This window comes from Octopus bimaculoides, chromosome 10 (genome assembly GCF_046866305.1).
Source record: "Octopus bimaculoides isolate indiv1 chromosome 10, ASM4686630v1, whole genome shotgun sequence".
NCBI classification, from domain to species: domain Eukaryota; kingdom Metazoa; phylum Mollusca; class Cephalopoda; order Octopoda; family Octopodidae; genus Octopus; species Octopus bimaculoides.
In genome coordinates, this window is record NC_142937.1 from 18,099,665 (window position 1) to 18,126,840 (window position 27,176).

General features: G+C 39.2%; 1 protein-coding gene across 1 annotated transcript; it reads left to right on the plus strand.

Annotated features, from left to right (window-relative positions):
- The first annotated feature begins 507 nt into the window (after positions 1-507).
- Positions 508-26,647, plus strand: LOC106883984 (uncharacterized). The gene is made up of 3 exons (XM_014935144.3): positions 508-1,069; positions 25,121-25,242; positions 26,358-26,647. The coding sequence occupies exons 1-3, from the start codon at positions 997-999 to the stop codon at positions 26,598-26,600; spliced, it is 438 nt and encodes a 145-aa protein (XP_014790630.1). The 5' UTR covers positions 508-996; the 3' UTR covers positions 26,601-26,647.
- Positions 26,648-27,176: the final 529 nt, after the last annotated feature.

Here is a 27,176-nt window from a genome sequence, read left to right on the forward strand (position 1 = left end):
CTCTTTTTGTCTAGAGCATGAGCGTGTTTGCGTATGTGTATCTTTGCGTGTGTGAGTGAGTTTCATTGGTCAAATTGGAAAAAAATAATAAAAAAAGCAAAGTATTTTCATGTTTTCCATTGGCTAGAAATACTTTAATCTTTTTCTCATTGGCTCAATATAGTATCTGTTTTTCATTGATTAGCTCTCTCTCTCACACACACACACGTATGTGAGTGTGTGTGCGTGTAGCGTGCGTGCGTATGTGTGTAATACGTGTTTGCTTGTGTTGCATTGTTTCTTGTCTGCTGAAAATTACCCATTCAATGAATCGTTTGTTATCAATTTTACTACGTAGGACAGCAACAGCAAAACTTCACATCGTTTCTCTTTAGTGACTGCCTGTACATAAACACACACACGCGCTATATATATATATATATATATATATATATATATATATATATATATATATATATATATATATATATATATATATATGTATATATAGCCAGTCTTACAGCAACTAAACCTAACTACATAACACTTGTTTGAAGGCCGAAGTGGTGATGATGATGGCTTTAATTAGAAAATATGTTTGAAGAATCCACAGGTTTTCCCCAGTAAATGTTGCGAAAACAATAAAATAAGCGAAAAACGCGCGCACACAAACACACACATCTGTGTAATATTAGTGATGATGATGCTTCGACAGAATTAGAAAATTCTTTTGCAAAAAATATTAATGCAGTTTTTCTCTATCCTTACGAGAAATTATTAAATGTAGTACTGATGCACATGTTCCAGTGAAAAACAAAACAAAGGAAACGGAAAAATACAATCAACTCACTCCATCCCCCATAAATAACCCACCCTTCCTTGCCAATAGAAGAGAACCCCTTTTTCAAAAAAGTTAAAAGATACTAAAACCCCAGCTACCTTCTTTCACATGTCTTTGTCCTCCCGACTTCAACAAGAAAACAAATACAGGGAAACTCGGCAAACAAAGTAATAACGATGAGACCAGTGCGTCTTTGGATCACGTTCCTGGCGGTTATTCTGTACCATGTAGTTGTACATTGCAGCAATGGTAAGTGAAATGCATCTGTTTATTTCTATAAAGAACAGTTTTGGTCCCAATTGTTAAGAGTTCGAAATGCAATAGTGATAAGAAGAAAAAAAAAAAGAAAAAATAGCGCACTTTCATATAGAAATTAAAAAACAAACTCTCTTTTAAAATTAAGATTTTTATGGTACATAAAAAGCCCTTTTTTTTTTCTTCAAAAAGTGTTAAAAAAATTTATCCCAGGTCCTATATACTAAGCTGTGTCTATATTTCATGCTTTAATGCATTAGAAACAATTTTTTCCCCCGAATATGCGTTGTTAAAATTGGGGCGGGTCTTTTATGCCGGCAAATATGGTAAAATATTCAGAGAAAATATAGAAAATGTAACGGACTTTCGGAATAGCTTTCACAAAAAAGGGTATGAGACTAGGGTGTCTCCCTTCCACCTTAATTTTTATTTTATTTCGTTTTTCTTTTTGTTATTCCCATGTTTCATACAACGGAAATATGATTCTGAAACAATTTTTTATATAAGTCCGCCGAAAAGTTCGCTTTATTTTATAGCAGTATATTGAAATTAATAAATTATAAACCGCGAAAAAGAACTTACGACAAAATAACATGCTTTTCAAGCCAAACAAATATTAATTACTAGCAGAAATACCCGGTTTTGCCCGGGTTAAAGAGAATAATGAAATCTAAAAACGCCGTCTAGACTACGCAACCCTCAACTGTTAGTAGCTACGATACCATATTTCTACATTAATAACTCTCCAATCCATGCCAGCATGGAACATAGACATTAAATGGAATGCCAGTCTCTCATCTAGGAGGGCCTTTAAATCAATGTTACCAACTGGGGACTATGTGTGTCGTAGTGATAATAAAAAGACCCAAAGGAGGTCTGCAACGAAATAATTTTACTCAACACTTTGCAAGTGAATCAGTGGAGGCAAAGATGCGTCTCATTTACTTGACAATTTATGCACCACATTGCAGAAATCACAATGTAAGTATATCTGAAAGGGTAGTCTTACACTGTTGTACCGTTGAATTACAAATAATGCTCATCTGTTATGTTCGGGTTAACATTTCATCAACATCAAAAATATATGAATGTTCATGGGAGTTATGGCCGTTATACATAGAATATAATTTCCAAATTTCATAAAGATCCGTTCAGTACTTTTGACGTAGTTTTGGATAAGAAAACAAATGACTAATGTGTGTGTTTGTGTGCATGTGTTTGTGTGTGATGGGTGTATATATGTATAGATATCTGTATGCATGTATACATATGTATATATGTGTACATATTACATGTACATCTATATATATATATATATACATCTACACATATGTATACATATACATGTATGCATATAGATCTATATCTATATATATCTATGCATATACGTGTACATATACATCTATATGTATACATATACATCTCTTTCTCTCTCTCTGAAAGTTTCTGTCATTACAGTATCGAAATGTGATTGTTTCAGTTAGTGGAATAACGTGTACATATACATCTACATGTATACATATACATCTCTCTCTCTCTCTCTCTGAAAGTATCTGTCATTACAGTATCGAAATGTGATTGTTTCAGTTAGTAGAATAGTTTCATTTTAAAAGTGAAAGTATTTGACATGAGTGTTTTTGTTTCACTTTTGACACGTAATACTTAAATAGTGGAGGAGATATTATGTTGCCGTGTGCTCGAACTCTGCAAGAAGTTAATAATTTTTTTTGACTAAAACACAACTGGAACCCTAAGTAAGGCATCTGTAAAGTTTGAATGAAATTGGTTGCGTAGTTCTCGAGTTTTAGGGATTCACACAGACAGACAGACAGACACACATTCTCATTTTTATATATATAGATAAATTAATATCCGCAGCGCACATAGATATCTCTTGTACATACGAGACACTTTCGTCGCACTTTGCATAGAACTTTTTCAAAAATAAGGCTGCGGGCGTGGTTTTGGGTTCAGTCCCACAGTGCAGCACCTTGGGCAAGTGGCTTTTATTATAGCCCTTGACCGACCAAAGCCTTGTGCATCCGAAGATTTCTAATGTAGTAATAGGCAGTGAACAGAAGCCGTCATAAGAAAACTTACGTTAAAAATAACATGCACACGATTTTTTTTTCTCAATAGAAGTAAATTCCAAAGTAAACGTTTCTAGTAGAGAAGTAGAAGAGAACAGAAGCAGCGTATTACTTCATTACAAATCTACGGATGCACATACGCACATAAAAGAGAAAAATGAAACAATTATGGACGACTTGCTCCGAAACACCACCGAGTGGGGAATACTTCTCAAAAATAACCTGCAGTTGTTTCCTTCAAAATTCCTACATGCTCGAAATGTACATACATCAAGGTATATTTGTAGAAAATTTCACGAAAAAATATTAATTTTCTTGGAAGTTAAGAAGAATTTAAGTGGACTGTGTTCGAATTTCCGAAAATTGTCCCCCACCCCCATTCCAAAACACTTTAACCGGAAATTTTTGTATATTCGGAATCTACATAATAAATACTATATGCATAGAAAATTTCATTAAAAAATATTCATTTTTCTGAAAGTTATGACCTTCCAAAGTCGGGTGGGGGTACAACTCTGTAGTTATGCCGGTTTCCCGGTTTCCCCGGCGTATATATTCCTCCCTGGTTACGTACGTTGCAGGAGGACTCATTTTAACCAGCTGAGTGGACTGGAGCAACGTGAAATGGAGTGTTTAACTCAAAAACACAACGCATCACCTAATCCAGAAATCGAACGAAACCACAATCTTACCGTTATGGTTGCTTGGAACTTCTGCGTTAGATGTTCCAAATGCAGTTGAATGCTTAACGACAAAGGATCATCAAATGCATCTAATTGAATTTGAAATATCCAATGCAGAGGTTCCGAACAAGCATAACAGTGAAACGTGCGTTGGGAACAAACAATATAAACTCAGTAATGTTACTAAGTATAATGGTAAACATCACTTTACTGGAAGCTAACTGGATGATGATAATCTACGTAGAGGTCTAAACTTAACAGTAACAGTCGTAAATCTAACTATATAAACAATGCACAATGTAGTGAATGAATGAGAGAGAGAGAGAGAGAGAGAGAGAGAGAGAGAGATTATTTATTTTTCACTGTCGTCACTTCCGGTGAAATTTGGATGTCATTTAACCATTAACTGGTACTTTATTTTATCGAGAGCAAGGACAAAAAGTAAAGTCGATATGGCAGAATAGGTCCACAGAACGTAGTGTTTTTTTTGCCTCCAACGTTCTACCGACCCAATCAACATAAACGATTTCTAAGGCGGACACAAAGTCAAAAATATGAGGGGAGGATGTTAATCGATTAAATCATCCTTAGTTTTTGATTGATACTTTATTTTATCGGGAATGACGTCGAAAAGGCCAAGTTGATCTCAACGGCTTTGAACTAGGAACGCAAAGAGCAGGAATAGATTCTGCCACGTATTTTTGTTTGACGTTCGAACGGTTCTGCCAATCCAGTCATTAATGGTTTCTGATTTAGGAACAAGCCCAACAATTCTGAGGGTAGATAGAGGTTTAGTTGATACCGTTGACTAGTACTTGACTGGTACTATTGCATCGACCTCGGTGGTACAAAAGGCAAAGTTAACACAGGCGGGATTTGAACTCAGAATGTAGATATTTAGAGCAAATATTACGTGGTGTTTTTTTGTTTTTTTTTTCGTTGCAATCCCACCAGCTCGCTACCTTTTAAAAATCAAGAAATGATAATTCTTTTTAATTTCGGCGTACGGCCAACAATTTCAGAAGGAGGAGCTTGTCTATTATATGGAATCAAGTACTTGACCGGTATTCTATTTTATCGACCCCCACCACAAAAAAGAAAAGAAAAAGAAAGACCTAGTTGACATCAGCAGGATTTGAACTCAGAATGAAAAAGAACGGAAATCAATACTGCAAAGCATTTTTTGCCGACTTTCTAACTCTTCTACCTTTGCAAGTCTAATCATAATAAAAACTTCTTTAGATGGAAGGGTTGATTTACCACAATTCTTTTGATGATTTTTCACCTTCACAGGGATACTGGAATATCACCGTCATCTAACGTCCGTTTTCCATGTTAGCATGGGTTAGACGGTTTGACAGGAGCTGGTAAGCCAGCGAGCTGCACCAGGCTCCAGTTGTCTGCTTTGGCATGGTTTCTATGGCAAGATGCCTGTCCTAACACCAACCACCTTACAAAGTATACTGGGTGCTTAATACGTGGTACTTGCACGTTTGCATTCCACGCGGCACTGGCACGGATGCATTTTACGTGACACTAGCACCCGCGAGCTTAGAAGACAAAGACCTCTCGTCTGAAAGAAGGGGTGGGGGAAGAGGCATAATTGTAAAGGACATGGTAAATTTTACATGCCTGTATGTATATATGGCCACGGTTTTACTTAGCTTGACCTGTTTTCTGAAACACAGCAAATCGCCAGAAGTGAGGCCCAACGTCTGAAGATCCTTTCTCACCACTTCGTCCCACGTCTTCTCCTTCCACAAGTTCTCTCCACAATTAGAGGTCGGAACTTCTTTATTATAAATAATAATAATTATCCACGGTGTTTATTCATGGTTGTTATCTAGACCTAAGTCGGTTCTAATTAAGCAAACCAATGCTCAAAAGCATTCCAACTATGGCCATCCCTTTTTTCAAGGATTTATAAGACTACCTTAACTGATGTGTCATTCTCTTAACAATTCATCAATGCTTATTGTTTTGTTATCTGGCAGTGTTATCCTTTACGAACATATGAAACAAATCTCATTGCGGAAGGAAACAAGGCACGTCATTCACAGCAGACATGACTCGTGTTGGAAAATAAGTTACCTCAAAACTGGGCTATCTTCATGGTCACATACTCAAATGAAACATAATTTTGTATGCATGCGTGTGCGTGTGTGTGTGTGTGGCTTTGGTGAAATAATCAGGAGAAATAGAACTCAGTACATGAGTATGTATACTTCGATATTTTTAATCGGCAGAAAGTTATTTTTGTAAAGGCAGCGAGCTGGCAGAAACGTTAGCACGCCGGGCGGAATGGTTAGCGGTATTTCGTCTGCCGTTCAAATTCCGCCGAGATCGACTTTGCCTTTCATCCTTTCTCGGGCGATAAATTAAGTACCAGTTAAGCACTGGGATCGATGTAATCGACTTAACCCCTTTGTCTGTCCTTGTTTGTCCCCTTTATGTTTAGCCCCTTGTGGGCAATAAAGAAATAAGAAAGTTATTTTTGTAATAAAAAAGATCTGTCTGTCTGTCTGGCCTTGTCTATCAATCTATATATGTGTCTCATCTTTAAATTTAATGCAAATTCCAATGCTTTCTTTCACATAACTTCATTTACCGTAATATATTTATTTATTTACTGGACTTCATCTGAAAATAAATTTCACTGAATTTGAATTGTATTGAGATGAATGACTTTTTCACCATACTACCTCAACTAAATTGGAAAGACTTCAACCCGTCGGGGGGGTGGGGGGGTGGTACGGAAATCTTGCTGCTAAATTGAACTAAATCGAACCAATTTATCGATTTACGACCTGTCATTTCTGTCGACTAACCCTAGTTTTGGTTGTCTGTATAGTTTTTAGTGTTTAATGAACACATAATCACCATTTTATTGCATTCGATCTCTTCCTTTGATAATCAACTTCTACTGTCTTGTATCGATAACGAAAGTAACTTAAGTTAAAACATTGTAGATAGAAGTGCCGGTATGGCTGCTTGCTTACGAAGCTCGCATTGCGACCGTGTGATTTGGGGTTCAGTCCCACTGTGCGGTACTTGGGTAAGTGTCTTCTGCTATAGCCCCGGACTGACCTATGCCTTGTGAGTGATTATGGTAAGCGGAAACTAGAAATTCATCGTGCGTGTCTGGTTGTTACCTCTGCTCCACCCGTTGACAACCGATATTTACGTCTTTGTAAGTTAGTGGATCGGCATAAGGAATTGATTGAATAAGTACTAAGCTTAACATAAAGATTTGTTCGATTGAAACCCTTTAAAGTGGTGATCTCGCATGCCCACCGTCCAAAATAACTGAAACACGTAAAAGAGGTGGACAAAAATGTGTAGATTTTCATACTAATTACAAAATCATCACCCCACCCCCCGCTTTTTTTTTTCATTTTTAGAAGAAAAGATCCTGTTATTAACCTACGTCAACCTTGATTGTTCAAATCTTATGATTAAAAACAGTCACCTGCAACCACATCTTTTTAGGAGTGTAGCATACACTCTAGTGTAATTCCTCTTTCCTTCATTATATATACATACATTCGAACGTAGCAGATAACAGCTAACCCCCGGGCGCTATTTGGACCCCGATGTGTCCGCCATTCTGATTGGTTGGTATTGGCACGAATGTATGGATATATAATAAAAGAATATAATAAAGGAGAGAGGGATTTCACTAGAGTGAAAGCTACAGGCTTATATATAAGATTAAATTATCTGTTCTGCCCTTATTTAAGACAAAAAAGTTTGGTTTCACGAACATTTGGCTGATGCGTTTAGCAGATTGGTCAACCACGTAGAATTTACTTAAATTGTTTTTAAACCCCTTACACCACATACATTTCTAAAATAGTTAAACCAGTTTTAATATTACTTTATCGATACCACCCTACTCTATAATGTTCGCAGTCAACTACTGCTCACCAATACGTGGGCTTCGCGAAGAGAGGTAATAAGAACAAGACACCTTTTTGGGGTGAATTACTCCACACGCATTTTGACCTTGTTCTAATCAGTTAACATGTAACTGAGTTTGGTTTGTTGGCTTCTTAAACTCTTTTAAAAATCAAATAGAATGGATACGCCTGCTAAAATGAAAACAAGTATTTATTCTCTTCAACTTTGAATATACTTTATTTTTCGTAAATATTTTACACCCGTCTCACGATACGGGTGTAATTCTCTGGCAGACTTTTGGAATAACTATTACTATTTCATAGGAAAGGGCCAGGAATTGGATGAATGTTTCCCTCTGTGAAACAATTTTTGCTCCCGAAATTCAGTTTTTCACATCTTTGCCCACTTTCCATAATTCCATGTTTTCCTGTAAATTTTTATATTATAGATATTTCACTAGACGGGTGTAACAATAAAACTAGCTTTTCTTTTATAATGTGGTGAGAGGCAGTTATTTATTTTTTGTTCTTAAAGATTGATAGACATTGCTTTTGAAAATGGCACGAGTGCTTCCCTACCTCCTCTGAATAAACTAATACAAAGAAGAAAAAAAAGAGACATTGGGGAAACACTAGTTGTTCAACCAGTTATCTCATCTAACGATAACTATTTATCGATTTAATTATCAACATGAGTTCTGACACGATATTATATCCATCTTTAAAAATCGTCACATTGTGATAACTCTCTCATTGATTCATACCCAGTTTTAATTAAAAATTCCTCAACTTTCTAAAGTCAAACGATATTTGTTTGAATGCTTTTTATGATATTTTCAACCTTAACATTCAAATTGTTCAATTCGAGGATTTCTGGGTCTTGATGACATTATTGATTTGTCTAGCAAATAACCAGCTTAGCCAATTCACTTCCACATAGCGAAGTATAAAATTGGTAAATATCCACTCTGCTAATAAATGGCCTTTTATGCACCTCATGCTAACATATAAATATCTAAAATCAATGGATCTATGCAAGCATTGAATAAAACAGGAAAATGGATATGAAAAAGGAAAAAAAAAAAAATCAATAGCCAAAATTATTTACCTAACAAGTAAAACTTAATGGGAATCAGTTACATTAAATAACGAGTTGGCCAAAGCAAATATCACCTCTGCTGGAGCAGAGCTTCTCAAAACTCTGGTAATTTGATTAGAACTGAATTAATTGACTCACCCTTTTATTAAAATTTCTGCTCTTGTACCTGAGCTAAGTTCCTCTCTTCCTTTTCTTCTTTGTCCTCCTCTTCTGTTTTGTCTTTGTTGTCCTCCTAATCTTGATCTTCCTTTTCTTATTGTTCTCTTCCCTTTCATCCTTTTCCTCCTCTTGTCTTCCTGCTAATCCTCTTAATTTTTCCTTCTTTCCTCCTCCTTCTCCTTTTCTTTCTCCTCCTCCTCCTCCTCTTGTTCTCCATTTCTTCCATTTTATCAGAGACAGGCACAATTTACATGTCAATGAATTTTGAGCCAATCAACATGGAAGCCAGAATTTTCTTGAAGACCACTTAGGTTGCTGTCTATGAACCTATGAAAACCTATTGTTCAATAGATTTGAGCTCCTTCAAGACTTAACTGACCAAAGAAAAGTGCTTATAGGTGCTTTTGGATGTATGAGGTTCAACTATAAAAAGTTGAAAGCAGTTAGAAGTGGGAAACTGGGAGCTTTAATTCAACCAAACTGGCCAATTCTTGTTGGTGGATTTCCATTACAATATTTACTTTAATTCATTTACCTATGTTTCTGTATGTATACATACTCATTCTGTATGTACACATACTCATTATATAATATTTTTATCCCATCCTCATGTATGATAGGGATAAAAAAATACAAGATGCATGCATTTGCACAACCATATGTACCTTGTACACCTCTTCCAGAAAACATTTTAACGTATTGTAGGAATATTAAAAATTATTATTATATGAAACCTCAGCTTATTTTGCTGGGTATGATGGAAAGTGTCAGCTGTCTGCAGCCATAAGGGGACACTTGTTTACTGGTCATGCTTCAAGAACCCTGCAAAGAATTCTTACAGTTCCAAGCAATGCTCATTTTTGTAGGCCTTCTTCTTCTTCTTCTTTCTATTTCATTTCTCAAAGCTCTCGATTTCACTTACTCCTGTTAATTCTGTAAGAGTGGACAACAACCTGTTGTCAAAGGTCACACACTATCTCTCTTCATGATACTTAACACTCAAGTACCAATCTTACGATCCCAACTGACCCCAATAAAGCAGTTTTTCTAAGCATATTTTACCCTCATGTATTATTATTATCATTATTGAATGAGAGAGCAGTGCATGCCACCAAAGTGACAGTGGGGTAAAATATACAAAGCCCAGTATACCCATCATGACTACCTGTTTGATAAGGGTACACCAGGCACATGCATCACAACCATATGTGCATGACATAGTCATCTCATATCAAGATAAACAGTGCATGACCTTGCAGGTGGGGCCCAGTTAGAATTTTCTTCGTGCTGAGTAGCCCATCCCGCTCAAAAGGTCCCTGAATAAGGTTTGTTTTAGGATGTTGAACAAAACACCCATGTTTCCAAAGGTGAATTATACAAACTTTATTACATACTGGACTCAAATTCTGCTGAAGTTGACTTTGTCAATAAAATAAGTACCAGTCAAGTACTGGGGTTGATGTAATCAACTAGTTCCCTCCTCAAATTTCAGGCCTTCTGCCTATAGTAGAAAGGACTATTACCTCTGCCTTAGCGAAGGCGGAGGTATTGTTTTCAATCACGTTTGTTTGCTTGTTTGTCCATGGACAAGATATCTCAAGAACCACTGGATGGATTCGGACAAAACTTTCAGGGATGTTTGGCCTCATGACTGGCACAAACTGATTAGATTTTGGGATTGATCCAGTACCGGACAAGAATTCTGGATTTTTTGTTATATTTACTTTACATGATTATGATCTTACGTTGACTTTCAAGACTTTCTCAGTTATCTCCCTATAGGCTGTTTCCAAAATTTTATTTTCGTTTCTCTAATATTAATTTTACTCGTGTCTCTATGGCAGCAAAATCATTCAGAAATTAAATAGCACTAACATATTTCTATAATATATATATTATATATTATACATACATATGTGTGTATACATATTATACACTTTACAATATACAATGTTTTTCTTCGTGTAAACCCTTTGTGGTTAATACAGAAATCATTATTATCATTATTATTATTATTATTATTATTATTATTCACTGCTGACTCATTTAGACATTCCTAAATCATGTGTAGCCATGGGGAAATTATTTTGCTTGGAAACAAGTCAGGATTGGTAACAAGAAGGGCATCTGGGCATAGAAAATCTGCCTTGACAAATCCATCCAACCCATGCAAGCATAGAAAAGTGAACAATAAAATGATGATGATGACGACGACGACTATAACACAACCGAGTAAAAGATAAGCACGATGCAAGCAGGAGACTACAGCTTTAATTCATACTCATCATCTTATCACCTGCTGGGAAATCTTCTTAACCATTCAATCCAATTTTTGTAGTGTAAATATGTCTGCAGACATGATTAAATCAGACGAATTTTGTTGCAAATTAATTACAGAGTTGAAATCATTTGCCCTGTAGCAAATAAATATTTGTATTATTCAGATTATAAATCACTTTATTATAATAATTGATAGTCAGCCTAATTCTTTTGGAAACAACAAAAATATTCTTAGTCTGTGCAATCATTCTTTTACACAGAAATTCCAAACCTTAAGGGGGCATGCATAGCAAGAGTGAAACAGTCTTATGTATATTTACAGAAGCTTTTAACATATTTACTGAGACTATTAACATGTTTACTAAAGCTATTAGCATTTCTCAGCAAAACAGCTAATCTACTGTAATTGCAGACATGGTTGTGTGGTGAAGAGGTTTGTGGTGGAACCAAGTGGTTAGAGGTCCAGTCTTTACTTTTAGCCACAAGTTGGCCAATACTTTGTTACTTAGAGTGAAATCGGCAGATCAAAAACAGGAAGAAACCCATTACGTGTGTATACATGTAATGTGTATGTGTGTGTACATATATCTATATCTATGTATATGTGTATATATATATATATATATATATATATACACACTCTCATTCCAGGGTGAAAAACTAGAGGTAGTCGATAGCTTCCGCTATCTGGGCAACCAAGTTAGTAGTGGGGGTGGGTGCGCTGAAAGTGTAGCTGCTAGAATAAGAATAACCTGGGCAAAGTTTAGAGAGCTCTTACCCCTGCTGGCGACAAAGGGACTCTCACTCAGAGTAAAAGGCAGACTGTATGACGCATGCGTACGAACAGCCATGCTACATGGCAGTGAAACATGGGCTGTAACTGCTGAGGACATACGTAAGCTCGCAAGGAATGAAGCCAGTATGCTCCGTTGGATGTGTAATGTCAATGTGAATACCCGTCAGAGTGTAAGTATCTTGAGAGAAAAGCTGAACATTAGAAGCATCAGTTGTGGTGTTCAAGAGAGACGATTGCGCTGGTATGGACATGTGGTGAGAATGGATGAGGATAGCTGCGTGAAAAAATGCCACACCCTAACAGTTGAGGGAACCCGTGGAAGAGGTAGGCCCAGGAAGACCTGGGCTGAGGTGGTGAGGCAAGACCTTCGTACATTGGGCCTCACCGAGGCGATGACTACTGACCGAGACCTTTGGAAATGTGCTGTGCGTGAGAAGACCCGGCAAGCCAAGTAAGATCGTTGCCAGTGCCCCTGGACTGGCTCTTGTGCCGGTGGCACATGAGATGCACCATTTTGAGCATGGCCGTTGCCAGTACCGCCTGACTGGCTCCCATAGGATTTTCGAGTGACATCGTTGCCAGTGCCCCTGGATTGGCTTGTGCGGGTGGCACATAAAAGACACCATTTCGAGCGTGGCCGTTTTCGTGCGGGTGACACGTAAAAGCACCCACTACACTCTCTGAGTGGTTGGCGTTAGGAAGGGCATCCAACTGTAGAAACTCTGCCAAATTAGATTGGAGCCTGGTGTTGCCATCCGGTTTCACCAGTCCTCAGTCAAATCGTCCAACCCATGCTAGCATGGAAAGCGGACGTTAAACGATGATGATGATGATGATGATATATATATATATATATATGGCCGTTGCCAGTACCGCCTGACTGGCCTTCGTGAGGGTAACACGTAAAAGCACCCACTACACTCTCTGAGTGGTTGGCATATGTATGCCCATGGTTAAACATAGGTAACATACTGGTAGTATAATGGATACTTCTATCCCTTAGACAGTTATTTTAATCGCTAACTCAGCCAACCTTATATATATCATATTATTGAGTTTGAAAATAGAGAGATCCAATGGATGCAAATTAATTTATTGATTAATTAACATCTTCACCTACAATTGTTTCATTTCACATTCAATTTAAATTACAAACCATATATAAATATATAATCTTGCATTTCAAAATACCTTGGGTGGAAAATCATCAGGGCATGAAAAAGGACAATACAAGGATTACATTATGATATGTTGGAATACTCCAATATAACTATATATATATATATATATATATATATATATATCATCATCATTATCATCACTTAACGTCCATTTTCCATGCTGGCATGGGTTGGACGGTTCGACTGGGGATCTGGGAAGCCAGGAGGCTGCACCAGGCTCCAATCTGATCTGGCAAAGTTTCTACAGTTGGATGCCCTTCCTAATGCCAACCACTCCAAGAGTGTAGTGGGTGCTTTTTATGTGCCACCAGCACAGGAGCCAGTCAGACAGGCTTGGCATTGATCACGTTCAGATAATGCTTTTTACATGCCACCAGCATGGGGACCAGTCAGGGGATACTGGCATTGGCCATGTTCGGATGGTGCTTTTTACATGTCACCAGCATAGGGGCCAGTCAGGCGGTCCTGGTATCAATCATGTTTGGATAGTGCTTTTTATGTGCAACCAACATGGGGACCAGTCAGGGGGTACTGGTATCAACCACGTTCAGATGGTGCTTTTGCATGTCACTGGCATGGGAGCCAGTCAGACGAACTTGGCATCGATCACGTTAGGATGATGTTTTTTACGAGCCATTGGGATAGGGGCTAGTCAGTGGGCACTGGCCACAGCTACAATATTGGTTTACTTGACTCAACCGGTCTTCTGAAGCATATCATATCGCTCAACACAACAGGGGTACTTTTAACTGGGCTGGACATGCATGGCTGCAATCTCACTTTAGTTGCCAGGTCTGCTCAATCACAGCATATCTCCAAAAGTTTCAGTCTCCTGTCATTGCTCTGTGAGGCCCAATGTTCGAAGGTCATGCATCACCACCTCATCCCATGTCTTCCTGGGTCTACCTGTTCCACAGGTTCCTTCCACAGTTATGGAGTGGCACTTCTTCACATAGCTGTCCTCATCCATATATTGCACATGACCATACCAGCGTGGTCGTCTCTCTTGCACACCACATTTGATGCAACTTTTCTCTCAGGGCGCTTACACTTTGTTATGTATGCACACTGACATTGCACATCCAGAGGATCATAGTAGCTTCATTTCTTTCAAGCCTACATGTCCTCAGCAATCATGGCCCATGATCACTGCTGTGTAGCCTGGCAGTTTGCACACATGCATCATCCAGTCTACTTTTCATCCAGAGCGAGAGGCCCTTAGTTGCCAGCAGAGGTATGAGCTCCCTGAACTTTGCTCAGGCTATTCTTATTCTAGCCATACACTCTTAGAGCAACCACCCCCACTACAGACTTGGTCACCTAGGTAGCAGAAGCTATTAACTACTTGTAGTTTCTCCCTCTGGCACGTGATGGAATCTGTTTTCTGTACATCTTCAATGTTTATTGCTCCTGTGCATCTGCCACACACAAAAACTATCTTCCTAGTTAACCTTCCTTTGATATCATATATATATATATATATATATATATATATATATATATATATATATATATGTAGGCGCAGGCATGACTGTGTGGTAAGAAGCTTGTTTCTCAACTACATGGTTCTGGGTTCAGTCCCACTGTGTGCCACCTTGGGCAAGTATCTTCAACTATAGCCTTGGGCCAACCAATAGCTGCAGTCGACTGACTGAAACAAGTAAAAGAATAAAAGAATATATATATATTAGTGTGTGTGTGTGTATGTATTAGAATGACAAAAGAATAAAAAAAGAACCAAACATTACCAAGAGACATTATCAATCTCATGAATATCCAAAGAATAATGAAACATGACTCATTTACGCAACACATTGAATATATCAAATTGTGTAAAACGGGAAAAACCATAGAGAAAATAAAAACGAGTCAAATATGGAGATGATTAAAGAAACAATTGAAAATAACAAAAGTCTTTAAAAAACTAAGTTAAAGATGACTGTGGAACATAACACAATCATTAGCCTAAATACAAAGATGTAAAACAACTTACAGAAGATGTGCAAATATTAGAAAGAATAAACAAAATTCTATGAAAACCTATATCAACCAAACAAAGAAGTTTCTTGAACAGTAAATCCAAAGGAAAAAGTCCCAGATATTTTGGAAGCAGTAAGAAATGTCATAAAGGAAATGAAAAACAATATCATGGCCAGTCCTGATAGGATTAAAATAAACATAATAAAAGTGGTTGGACCAAACACAGAGAAGGAACTAGCTAAACTATCTACAAGAAATGTAGATAAGAAATCTACAAGGTGTAGATATGGAAACCTTCAAAAAGCACTTAGACAAACTTGAGTCTGAAATCCCAGATGAGCCCACATTGCAGCAAGAAGCATAAAGAAGAGCATAATTCATCCAACTTGTTTTTTCACCAAAAACAGTACCAGGTGACCTCAAAACACTGAAAGGCGGCACTCCAGCATGGCCCCAACCTCTGGCTAAATCCAATAAAAGTAAAAGATCAGCCTGAGATTATAGAAGACACTTGTTCAAGGTGCTGTGCAGTAGAACTTGAATCCAAGACCATATTTTACTGGTACATTTTTTAAATAAAAAAAAAACTAGCTGAGGCACCCGGTAATAAATTATCGTTAATAAGATGTCTGTTTATAGCCATGAAACATTTTTCGTCAAATTTCGCCATTTTTCAAAAATTTTAAATCTATATTAATGGATAGGACCAATTTGACGAATAAATTAACAGAGACTGGTAGTGTCGTCGTCATTTTTGTGCATGTGTGTAAAATGGCGAAATTTTATGCTTTGGGGCAGATTTCGTCAAATTGATGTCATGATGGCTAGTGCGCAAGGTGCCTAAATTTTGTTTGAGAAATAAAATGGTTTTACCTAATCAAAACCTGAAACGTTGGGGAGTTAAAACAACGAATTGAAATAAAAGTTTTAGCAAATCAAAACAATTCACATTGAAATGAAGAATTAGCAAATGCTAAATAAATTACCGTTAATAAGCTGTTTGTTTATAGCCATGAAACAGTTTTCGTCAACTTTCGGCATTTTTCGTCAAATTGATATCATGATGGCTAGTGCAAAAAATGCTGAAATTTTACGAATTTTGAAAAATCGATTTTTTAAAAATTCGAAGTGCGTAAGTGACCGCATGGTCATAACCCCCACCCCCAACATGTCAAGTTTCATCAAAGTCTTTATAGCCTCGGAGGATTTAAAATAACAAACCAAACACACAAACTTGCTATTTATTATTATAGATGAAAAATGAAGCTGATCCAAATATGGTATGATTAGAACTCAGAGAATTAGCGTTGGGAACTTACATATTGTAAACATATGGTCTGGTGCTTTATCTTTTCAATCAGCCAGCAATTATTGACAATGGACAATGCACAAATATCGTTGACGGTCACATTTTTGTTTTCAAAAAAATTAAAATTTTATTAACTTCAGAGTTTGAACAAGAGTTAGCATCATGCATACAAAATCAATATGAAGCTTACAAAATCCATATATTATTGCATAAATGAATCATCTGAAATCAGTTGCGATATTGGCACCTGTTTGCATGCTTCTTTTTATTTGTTGTTTTAAATTTTATACACACACTTTCTTTCTTTCTCTGTCTCTGTCAGTCTATCTCTCTCTCTATATATAAAACATATATACATATATGTATATATCTCTCTACAAATCATCATCATCATAATCATTTAACATCAATTTCCATGTGGCATGAGTTGGATGTGTGCGTGCGTGCGTGCATGTGTGTGCGTATTAAATTCTGCATTGTAAATGCTGCTGGCTGCAAAATGCCATCTGTTGCTAGTGTTGTCATGTTGCTTGACCATGTAAATAATCTGTCTCAGTTCAGTTGTTGCCTCTTGCAGGATATTCTAATACTGCTGTGTTGATATGAAGCTGGTCTTTACTCTACATAATGCTGTCTCTCCAGCCTAATGAAGTGGTGTCTGGGTTGACACAAGAGAGTAGTGAACACTGTGTGTTTGGACACAAATTAAGTAGATTTCATAGGGGATCGTCACTGGAAAGACAGAGCTGATTGTTCGAGGTTGTGATTAAATTTAGAACAATTCTGATGTTATTGATGAACTTGTAAACATATGTTACCCAGTCGTATCAAGAGACACCTGTCAAAACACGCTTGTAAGTACATGCTGTGGTCGTTATCATCATCATCATCAGCAGCAGCACTGCCACCACCACAACCACCACTACCACCATCATTATTATCATCATCATTACTTTAACATCCACTTCTCTGTGCTAGCATGGATCAGACAGAATTTGTTGAGGAAAATTTTCGTTCGTCAGATGCACTTCCTGCCACCAACTTTCACTTGTTTCCGAGCAAGGTAATTTTTCTCCATGTCTAGACATGCTTTCATGAAAGATTTGAAATGAAAGACACTGCTTGTATGATAATCCTTTCTGCTATAGGCACAAGCCCTGGATTTTTGTGGGGAGTGGGACAATCGAACACATCGCCTCCAGTACTTGACTGGTACTTAATTTATCGAGTCCGGAAGGATGAAAGGCAAAGTCGACCTCGACGGAATTTGAACTCAGAATGTAGTGATAGACGAAATACCATTAAGCATTTCACCTGGCATGCAACGTTATGCCTCTATTCATCTTCCCACACAGCCTCTAACTCAATACAGAAGCCTACATCAAGTGCCTGGATGAGGTAGTGCTGCCTTGGATCAAGAGGGTGGCTGTTGGAACACCCTATGTCTGGCAACAGAACTCTGCACCATGCCACACAAGCAGGAGAATCCAATCGTGGCTGTCAGACAATTTTTGCGATTACACCACCCCTAACATCTGGCCACCTAACTCCCCAGACTGCAACCCCCTTGATTATTATGTGTGGGGCACAGTTGAGTGAGAGACCAACAAAACTCCTTGTGACACCAAAGATGAACAGAAGACAAGGATTAAGGAAGCATTCACCAACTTAAACAAGGAGACTGTCCAAAAGAGTTGCAGGAGATTCTGAACTTGTCTGAATTCGTGGTTGAAGCTAATGGCGATTTTATTGAATAAATATACTCTTAAGTATTTCAAGATATTCTTATGTAACTTTAGTAAATATATCTGTTAAAATGAGATGCCAGAGTTATTTTCATTTTTGTGTAATTTAGACAACAATATATTCATTGCACCCTGTATATGATGGGTTTCTTTCAGTTTCCATCTACCAAATATACTTACAAGGCCTTGGTTACATGAGGCTATAGGAGAATACACTTGCCCAAAATGCCATGCTGTGGGACTGAGCCTGGAGGTGAACTTCTTAACCACACAGGTCTGCCTGCACTTATGCTTACATGTGTGTGTGTGTACATGTATGTGTGTGTGTGTGCGTGCATGCGTGTGTGTGCTCGCATGTGTGTGTGTGTGTATAAAATCATTCAAAGCTGATGATTCAAACTGTGATAATTTATTAATTATTAATTTGTAATATTTTACCATGATGATATCAATTCATTATTAAATTATAACATCAATAAATACTGACAATATGGCGTCATTTCTTCATTGCATTATCATACAACTCAATCGTTAACACATTTCATTACCTCATTATACCATGATATAACTTTCATTTATGGCACCTTAAAAAAATTGCATAATTGATTAAACAACATAAGTGGGCCAGCGAATAAGAGAGCATCTATATTGCTGCTTAATTTGCAAATAGCAGCTAAATATAGATCAAAATAGCAGCCAAATACACCTCAAATCATACTTTAATCTCTTAGAATTGAAGGTTACATTGCATAATCTGGCCCTAGGAGGTGCTGTATGTGGGAAAGCAAATAAAAATAGATTGGGAGCAGCTAGAATATGTGTGGTCATAAGTCTGATTGATCAGTTCTAACTTGAGGCTAACAATTAATAATAATAATAATAATAATAATAATAATAATAATCCTTTCTATTTCAGGCTAAAGGCCTGAAATTTGGGGAAGGAGGACAATTGATTACATCGTCCCCAGTGTTTCACAGGTACTTAATTTATCGACCCTGAAAGGTTGAAAAGCAAAGTTGACCTTGGCAGAATTTGAACTCAGAATGTGCAAAGAGAAATAATAATAATAATAATAATAATAATAATAATAATAATAATAATAATAAAATAATAATAATAATAATAATAATAATAATAATAATAATTAATTCGTTTTATTGGCCACAAGGGCTAATATCAATTAAAAACATATAAGGACAAAGACAGGACAAAGGTTACAAAAGGTTTTGTCCGAAAAGGTAGGAAAGTTCGTCTAAACAGAGGAAGAAAACGGAGAAAGATATAAAGAATAAATAGATAAATAAATAAGTAGAACTCCCAAAGAGGGAGGCGCTTCGAAAAAGGAAAGGTTACACGTGGAAAAACCCATAAAACCACGGGAGCCTGGTCAGAAAAAATAAGAAAGGGGTATAGAGCCCTTTCTCCTTTTACATTACCTTTTTTCCTACAGGTGTATTCTCAGAATTGGTCCGTTTATACTGGCCATTTTTCCAACAGTCACCCATCTTTCAACGAATTTGCAATGAGACAGCACTTCCCTCTCTACTCTCATCTTCCTTTTCAAGTGGAACTTGAAAAAGTTGATGAAGCCTTGGCCAAAGAGGAAAGTGTCTGTCTTTAACCCTTTCAAACGGGTCCACCATATCACCTCTTTCGCTACAGCCACTAGGCATAGGAAAATTGCCTTGCCCTCCTGGTTAAAGGAGGTCGGCGGGTCAATTCTCACGATGGATCCAGCTGATAGCCGGATCCATCCTACACGTGACAGTAGCTGTTCGATATAGACCCACAGGTCAGCAATGCTCGGGCACTGGACGAGTGCGTGCAGAACGGTTTCGTCGTCCTGAGCACACCTCGGGCAGGCCCGGTTGACGGCACTTCCATGTCGGTAGAGTTTATCTCGAACAGGTAGCGCACCTCGGTAGCACTGCCAGGCGAGGGACCTTTGGAAATTATCCATGGGCCCTGGCCCGAAAGTTCTCCTGAACAGACTGCTTAGCTGATTATCCTCGACGCCTAGAGTTTCCCCGAGAACGTCGTCGCACTTTTCTCCCACTAACCCGCTATAGAAAGCTAGAGTGGATCTACTACCGATCGCACTGCCCGCCTGACTGAGGGCGGTGAGAGCTTGGCGGCACTCGAGGTGCCAAGCGCCCTTTCTCGGTCTACGTTTGATCCAGGATTGCAGCTCTGTTAAAGAAACGAGCTGCGGAAAATCGCGTCTGACGAAAGGCGACCACACCTGTTCACCGTCCAGGAAGCGCCTGAGATGTCGTAGCCTGAGCGCATGTTTGCGCATCAGCAACCACGGCATGCCAAGGCCTCCGTTCAGCGGCTGTTGACAGCAGATGGAGCGCCTGACCAGTGGTACCTGACCCTTCCACAAAAAGTTGAAGAGCAAGCGTACCATCTTGGTTAACCAGCGGTCGGGACAAGGGACGACGGTCAAACGGTAATAGATGACGGATGCGATGTACGCATTCGCTACCTCCGCTCGACCTTTCAAGGAGAGCTTCCTCTCAGCCCATTTCTGGGTGAGGTTGGCCACCCTGTTCGTCACTTCTTCCCAGTTTTTCTCCAACTGGAGGTCCGGACCGAACCAGACCCCGAGCAGTTTAACGGGTCCGTCTGTCCAGCGCCCTACGACGCTGTTGGACGGCATGGACTTGCCCCTCCAGGTGCCTAGTTGCAAGCCCATTGACTTTTCCGCGTTAATTTTCGCACCTGTCACCGCTTCATACTCGTTTAGTGTCTCGCCAATCAGGTCAATATGCCTGTGGCTCGACACCATCACGGTAACGTCGTCGGCATAGGCAGACACGCTCCTTCCACATCCCAGATCACGGGGGACGCCCCTCAAAGCCTCCAACTTCCGCAGTAATGGCTCGAGAGTCAATACATACAGAAGGGAGGAGAGAGGACACCCTTGGCGAACCGAACGCGAGATGTTGAACGGTTCCGATAGATGGCCGTTCACCCGTATGACCGAGCAGATGCCGCTGTATAAAGCAGCTATCCACCCACGGAAGACCGGACCGAAACCAGCTGCCTTGAGAACAGCTGCCAGGTATCGATGGTCGACCCTATCGAAGGCTTTAGACTGATCTAAATTGATCAAAGCCCCACCCGCGCCAGCTTCGTTACCCACTCTCTCTATGATGTAGCGCATGAGATGGAGGTTGTCGTGGATAGACCTAGTTGGCACAGCGCATGTCTGCGCTTTGCCGATCAGTTTGCCCACGACAGGCGCCAATCTCTTGGCTAGCACCTTGGCCAAGATCTTCAACTCTGTGTTGAGCAGAGTGATGGGCCTAAAGTTCCCTATAATGTCCCCCTTGTTTGGGTCCTTTCTTAGCAAAGCCACCACTCCCCGACAAACAAAAGCAGGAATTCTCCCGTTTTGTTGCCAGTTGCAGTAGACGTTTGCCAAGACGCCCGCAAACAAGTCTGGCATTGACGTATAAAGCTCGTAAGGCAGACCATCCAAACCCGGCGATCTACCTCTCGTGCAGCCTTTCATCGCTTCCCGTACTTCCCAGGCAGATATCGGTCCTTCGCAGCACTCGGCCTCGCTGGTCGAGAGTTGCGGCAGGTCGTCTAGGTACACACTGAAATCTGTTCCGTCGTCCGTCCTACTGTTTGTCCCGAACAATTGAGCAAAGTGCTGCTGAAAGGCCGAACACATCTGCTTCGGTCCCGAAATCTCGCAGTCGTTCTGGTCCACCAAAGACCGAATGGTCGCTCTGTTGCCACGCTTCGCCTCAACCACGCGGGCCCATCGAGCGGCCTTAGTCCCCTCCCTGCTTACCGAAAGTGCTTTAGCTCTGACAACGCAGCCTTCATGCTTGGCATCAAAGTGTTGGTCGAGGGCCAACTTTGCTGCTAACACGTCGGTTGCGATACCTGTCCCAAGAGCCTCGTCTAGTTTGTTAACTAAATCCCGCTCTGTTTTCTTACGCTCTACAGCTAGAGCCTTACTAAACCTAATTGATTCTGCTCTAATTGCCCGCTTCAGGGCGAACCACCAGTTGTTGTTGATGATTGCCCCGGTTAAAGCCCTCTTAACTAATAAACTAATCCAGTCTCTGTAGGCATTGCACGCCGTTGTCGACGTGTTTAGCTTCCAGTAACCGGGGCCTTGTCTATGGAGCCTATCTAAGTCGACTGTACAGATCACGAATTTCTGGTCCGTGTAGCCGACTATGTTGAATTGTGGACACCCTATGCTATCCTTATCCGCTGGCCTACAGAAAAATCTATCTAAGTACGATCTAGACGACCCGATGCGATTAGTCCAAGTCCACATTGGCACATTCGGGTTGTCTAGTCGATACCTGTCGGACAGCTGAAAGCGTTTGAGCAGGTTAGCGAGGCTCTTGCATCCCCCTTTCCTATTAGATGCTCCCGCACCCACCCTATCGATACGTTCGTCTAGGACAGCGTTCCAGTCCCCAACTAGCACTAAAGTGCGAGAAGTACCTAGGAAAACCTCCAGACGTTTGAAATAATCCGACTGCCCTGCTCCTGTCGGAGCGTAGGCAGCCAGCAGTCTGAAAGCAGCGCCATCACTACTATCGACGTCCAGGACCACCAACTTACCTTCCGGATCCAGGAAGACTGCCCTTGTTTTCAAGTCTAGGCCTTTCCGAAATAGCACCGCAGTACTTCCACCGCCCGCTCCCGGCCGACACGGAGATAGGAAAATCTCGTACCCGTCAAAAAGGGCTGCGAGTTCCTTCGGGTTGGAGAGCCTGGTTTCACTAATGGCTGCTACATCTACACTGTAAGACCTCAGGTCGTTCAACAGGTGACCTTATTTCCAAGGCGACCCGAGGCCTCTCACATTTATGCTTCCGATTCTGAGAATTACCATGTTTTTTTTTTTTTTAAAAAGGAAAGTATTAGAGGAGAAAAGGCTCTACTTACTGTTTTCTGGTGGGGTGGCTCCCCTATGTTTTCGTGTGGGTGTCTCCACTAAATTTTGATAAAGGCTAATGGTTTCAAATTTTTGGCACAACGTAAAAAGCATCATCTGAACATGGCTGATGCCAGTACCCACTGACTGGTTCCCGTGCAGGTGGCACATAAAAAGCACTATCCAGATGTGATCAATGGCAGGCCTGTCTGACCAACTCCTGTGCCGGTGGCACGTAAAAAGCATCCACTACAATTCATGTACTGGAGTCAATGGTAGCAATTAACAATTTCCCATCAAAATTGCTAGCCTTATGCACACTAGCGTAGCTAGAGTGTTTGCCACCTGGAGTAGCCCTTCCGTTTGCTGCCCTTGGACCCCACAAAAAACACACTGCCTACAGCAGACCCAAAAGCGGTGCCCCTCTAAAAGTGCTACCTGGGTCAGACTGCTCCTAAAACCCCCACCCCCTCCCCAGCTACGCTAGTACTTGTGCCTAAATCAAAAACAGTTGAAGGTAGCAAGCTGGCAGAAATGTTAGTGTTGGAAGAATATGAAGGTCAATAAGATACCAGTTAAGTTCTAGGGGCAATGTAATTGATTAACACCTCAACTTAAAATTGCTGGCCTTTTGCCAAAACTTTGAAACTATTAAGGCAGAGAACTGACAAAATCATTTGCACATTAGACAAAATGTTTAACAGCACAACCTCCTTACATTCAATGTTCAATTTCTGGTGAGGTCAACTTTACCTTTCACCCTTTTGTGATCAATAAAACAAAGGACCAGTCAAGTACTGGGATTGATGTGACCCACTAACTTTGTCTCCTTAAAATTTTTGGCCTTGTGTTAACATTTGAAACCATTATTATTATTGTTCAAATAGTACTTATTTTAGCAGGGTTGATAAAATAAATGTTAGTTGATTACTGGAGTTGAGGCAACTGACTAACCCGCAACTCCTGAAATTGCTGGTCTTGTACCAAAATTTAAAACAATTATTATTATTAATATCATTATTTATTTATGTTGTTGCTTTATTTAATGCAAGCTGTTCCAAATACCACCCAAGAATCTCAAGTACCAACATGTCAGATATTTTGCTATGGATGTTATTCATGATTAATAATGGTATATTGTATGGGAGGGAGACCATAAACTGAAAACTAAGATTCTGTTAAATTTGTAATATTTCAGTTTCGAAAGAGTTTTAAAGGAATCAAATAGTTTCAAGTTGACAATATTTTTTCTTCGAATGTGGGCAGTACCCATGAGAACAATCTTTTGTAGTTCTGATACTTTTGAGTTTCCTGATATTTGGCTATATTGTTTAACAGCACCATTTGGTGATGTCTCCAAAGCTCTGATGATCACAAGTACCGTTACTTTTCTAAGCTGTTGTTATTATTATTATTATAAAAGCAACGTGGCGAGCTGGCAGAATCATTAGCACACTGGATGAAATGCTTAGTGGTATTATGCCTGTTGCTACATTCTGAGTTCAAATTCTGCTGAGATTGACTTTGCCCTTTCAGGGGTAATATATTAAGTACCAAGGAAACACTGGGGTCAATGTAATCAACTTACCCCCTCCCCAAAATCTCAAGCCTTGTGCCTAAAGTAGAAAGGATTATTATTATAAAAGCAGTGAAGTGGCAGAATCATAAGTGTAACACATGAAATGCTTAAATGCATTATTTCTGGCTCTTTATGTTCTGAGTTCAAATCCCACCAAGGTCAGGTTTGTCTTTCATCTTCTTGAGGTTGATAAAATAATTACCATACCATTGTGGTCAATGTAATTGACTAGTCCACTCTCCCCAAGTTGCGTTTATAGTAGAACTTGTGCTTATAGCAGAAAGAATTGTTATTTTTATTGCTATTTATTTATTATATTTTTCTTTTAGCCAACTTGTCCTGCTATGCTTGCTCCCACAAATACAGTCGAACAAGAAACACAAATTCCTGTGTGACTCATTTGACAGATGACTTTATACAAAAATGTTCTGAAAATCAGAAATATTGTCAGGTATGTATGCACTGGGAGGACAAAGGTGAGAAGATTATGATTGTTTTTTGTTTTATTTGGGGGAAACAATCAGTAAGGAGAAAGAGTATATAGCAAAGAGAGAGAGAGAGAGAGAGAGAGAGAGAGAGAGAGAGAGAGAGAGAGAGAGAGAGAGAGAGAGAGAGAGAATAAGTGGTAGGTAGGCTATCCCTGTAGGTGCAGTCTAGCCAAAGGTTTCAGTTGTCTGCTTTGCAACCCTGAGGTTTTGGGTTTGACCTCACTGCTTTGTGTCTTGAGCAAATGTCACTTTCTATAGCCTTGGGTTGACCCATACCTTGTGAGTGAAACTGGGTAAATGGAGATTGTATTGAAGCCCATAAGTTAGATTGTACTTTTAATTCAAAAAGAACAGCCTTATGCATTGTGTCATATTGATTCTGCTTGAGAATTATCCTTTAACGTACATATGTATGTGGAGTACTCAGCCACTTACATGTTAGTTCAGGAGCAGGTAATTATTCTCCACCCTTTTCCTACTGACTGTCCATGTAGATCAACTGTCCATTACCCTGTGTAACAAATTTTAATTTTCTTTTGTGTTTGGTCTGTAAGTATTATTTCATATTTGCTTCTATCTAGAAATCAAAGGAAATGACTACAATTCCCTTCAAACTTTGCTTTTGTGACTGGGATATCAATGCATTTCAGACAGATTCAGTACTGAGTTGCTGAAGCAGAATTTCCTGGAAGTTTCAAGAACTTCTGTGACGTTTCTAAAAGTTTCAAGAATTTCTAGAATGTTCTGGCAATATAAATGGCAGTATAAGGGATCATAAATTCAACAGTTCAGTTTACTTCTAGCTGTCCAAATGGAGATAAGTTTGAAGAAAGCAAAGTTTGAAGGAAATATTGTTCATTTTTCATACTTTCTAGGTATAAGCAAATAGGAAATAACAGTTGCTCCCTATGGACAAAAATTGTGTTACACAGTGTTTTATTACTATTATGTCTATTCCACTCGTGCCTATCTCTATTCATTCCCCTTACCCCTAACTTCTTCACCTTTTACTTTTTCAGACATGCTACACCAGACAACATATCAAATTACTTTTCCATTTACACATTTTCTTTTGCAGGTGAAAGCTGTTTTAACCTATGGTGATGTGAAATCCATACAAAGAGGCTGTGTCACCAGTTGCAAAACTATTTGCAAGTATATCCTGTTTGGAATTAGCAAGAAGATTTGCACCAAATGCTGTGATAAATATTTATGCAATGATGATATAGCTTCCCATGCTGCAGCTATGGACCCTAAACTCATAGTTTTCCTCACTTATATAACCGCTATTATTATTACTACTGCGGTTATTCAACGGTGAAATCGCGGTAAAAAATGGCAGACTTCCAGATTAAATATCTTACAGAATTTACTCTTGTCTTTCTTTGTTCTGAGATCAATCCCACTCTTTAGGGGTCAACTTTGCCTGTCCCCTCTCTCCAGAGCTTTTGTTGGTCCTAGCGCAACCCTGGTAAAGCAGAGATATTACCAAAAACAGTTCCAGCATTGACCATCTCTATTTTTTTTATCAGATGTAGTGTATCTAGGAGTACTTTAACCATTGTGTCTATTCATTTTTAAAATAGTAGGGTGTGATTTGAGGGAGATTTAGCTGCTATTTCTAGCAAATCAATCGATTGCTTAGAGGATTTTTCATTTGTTATTTCTCCTCCAGGGTTGTTGTTGTTTAGCTTCAGCTCAAACTTGATAAAAAAAAAAAAAAGTAGGCCCATGATGAAAGGTGTTTCAACATTTACTCTCTCAGTGTTTTTTGTTTACAGATATCACTCAGGTATGGTTGTGTGGTTAAAAAGCTTACTTTGCAACCACTTTGTTTCAGGTTCAGTCCCACTGTGCAAGTGTCTTACTCCATAGCCTCAGACTGACCAACCCCTTG

Coding starts and splice junctions, on each gene's coding strand:
- LOC106883984 (XM_014935144.3), top strand. CDS start 997: ATGAGACCAGTGCGTCTTTGGATCACGTTCCTGGCGGTTATTCTGTAC. Junction 1,070..25,120: donor AGTTGTACATTGCAGCAATG/GTAAGTGAAATG, acceptor TTTTTCTTTTAG/CCAACTTGTCCTGCTATGCT. Junction 25,243..26,357: donor AAAATCAGAAATATTGTCAG/GTATGTATGCAC, acceptor TTTCTTTTGCAG/GTGAAAGCTGTTTTAACCTA.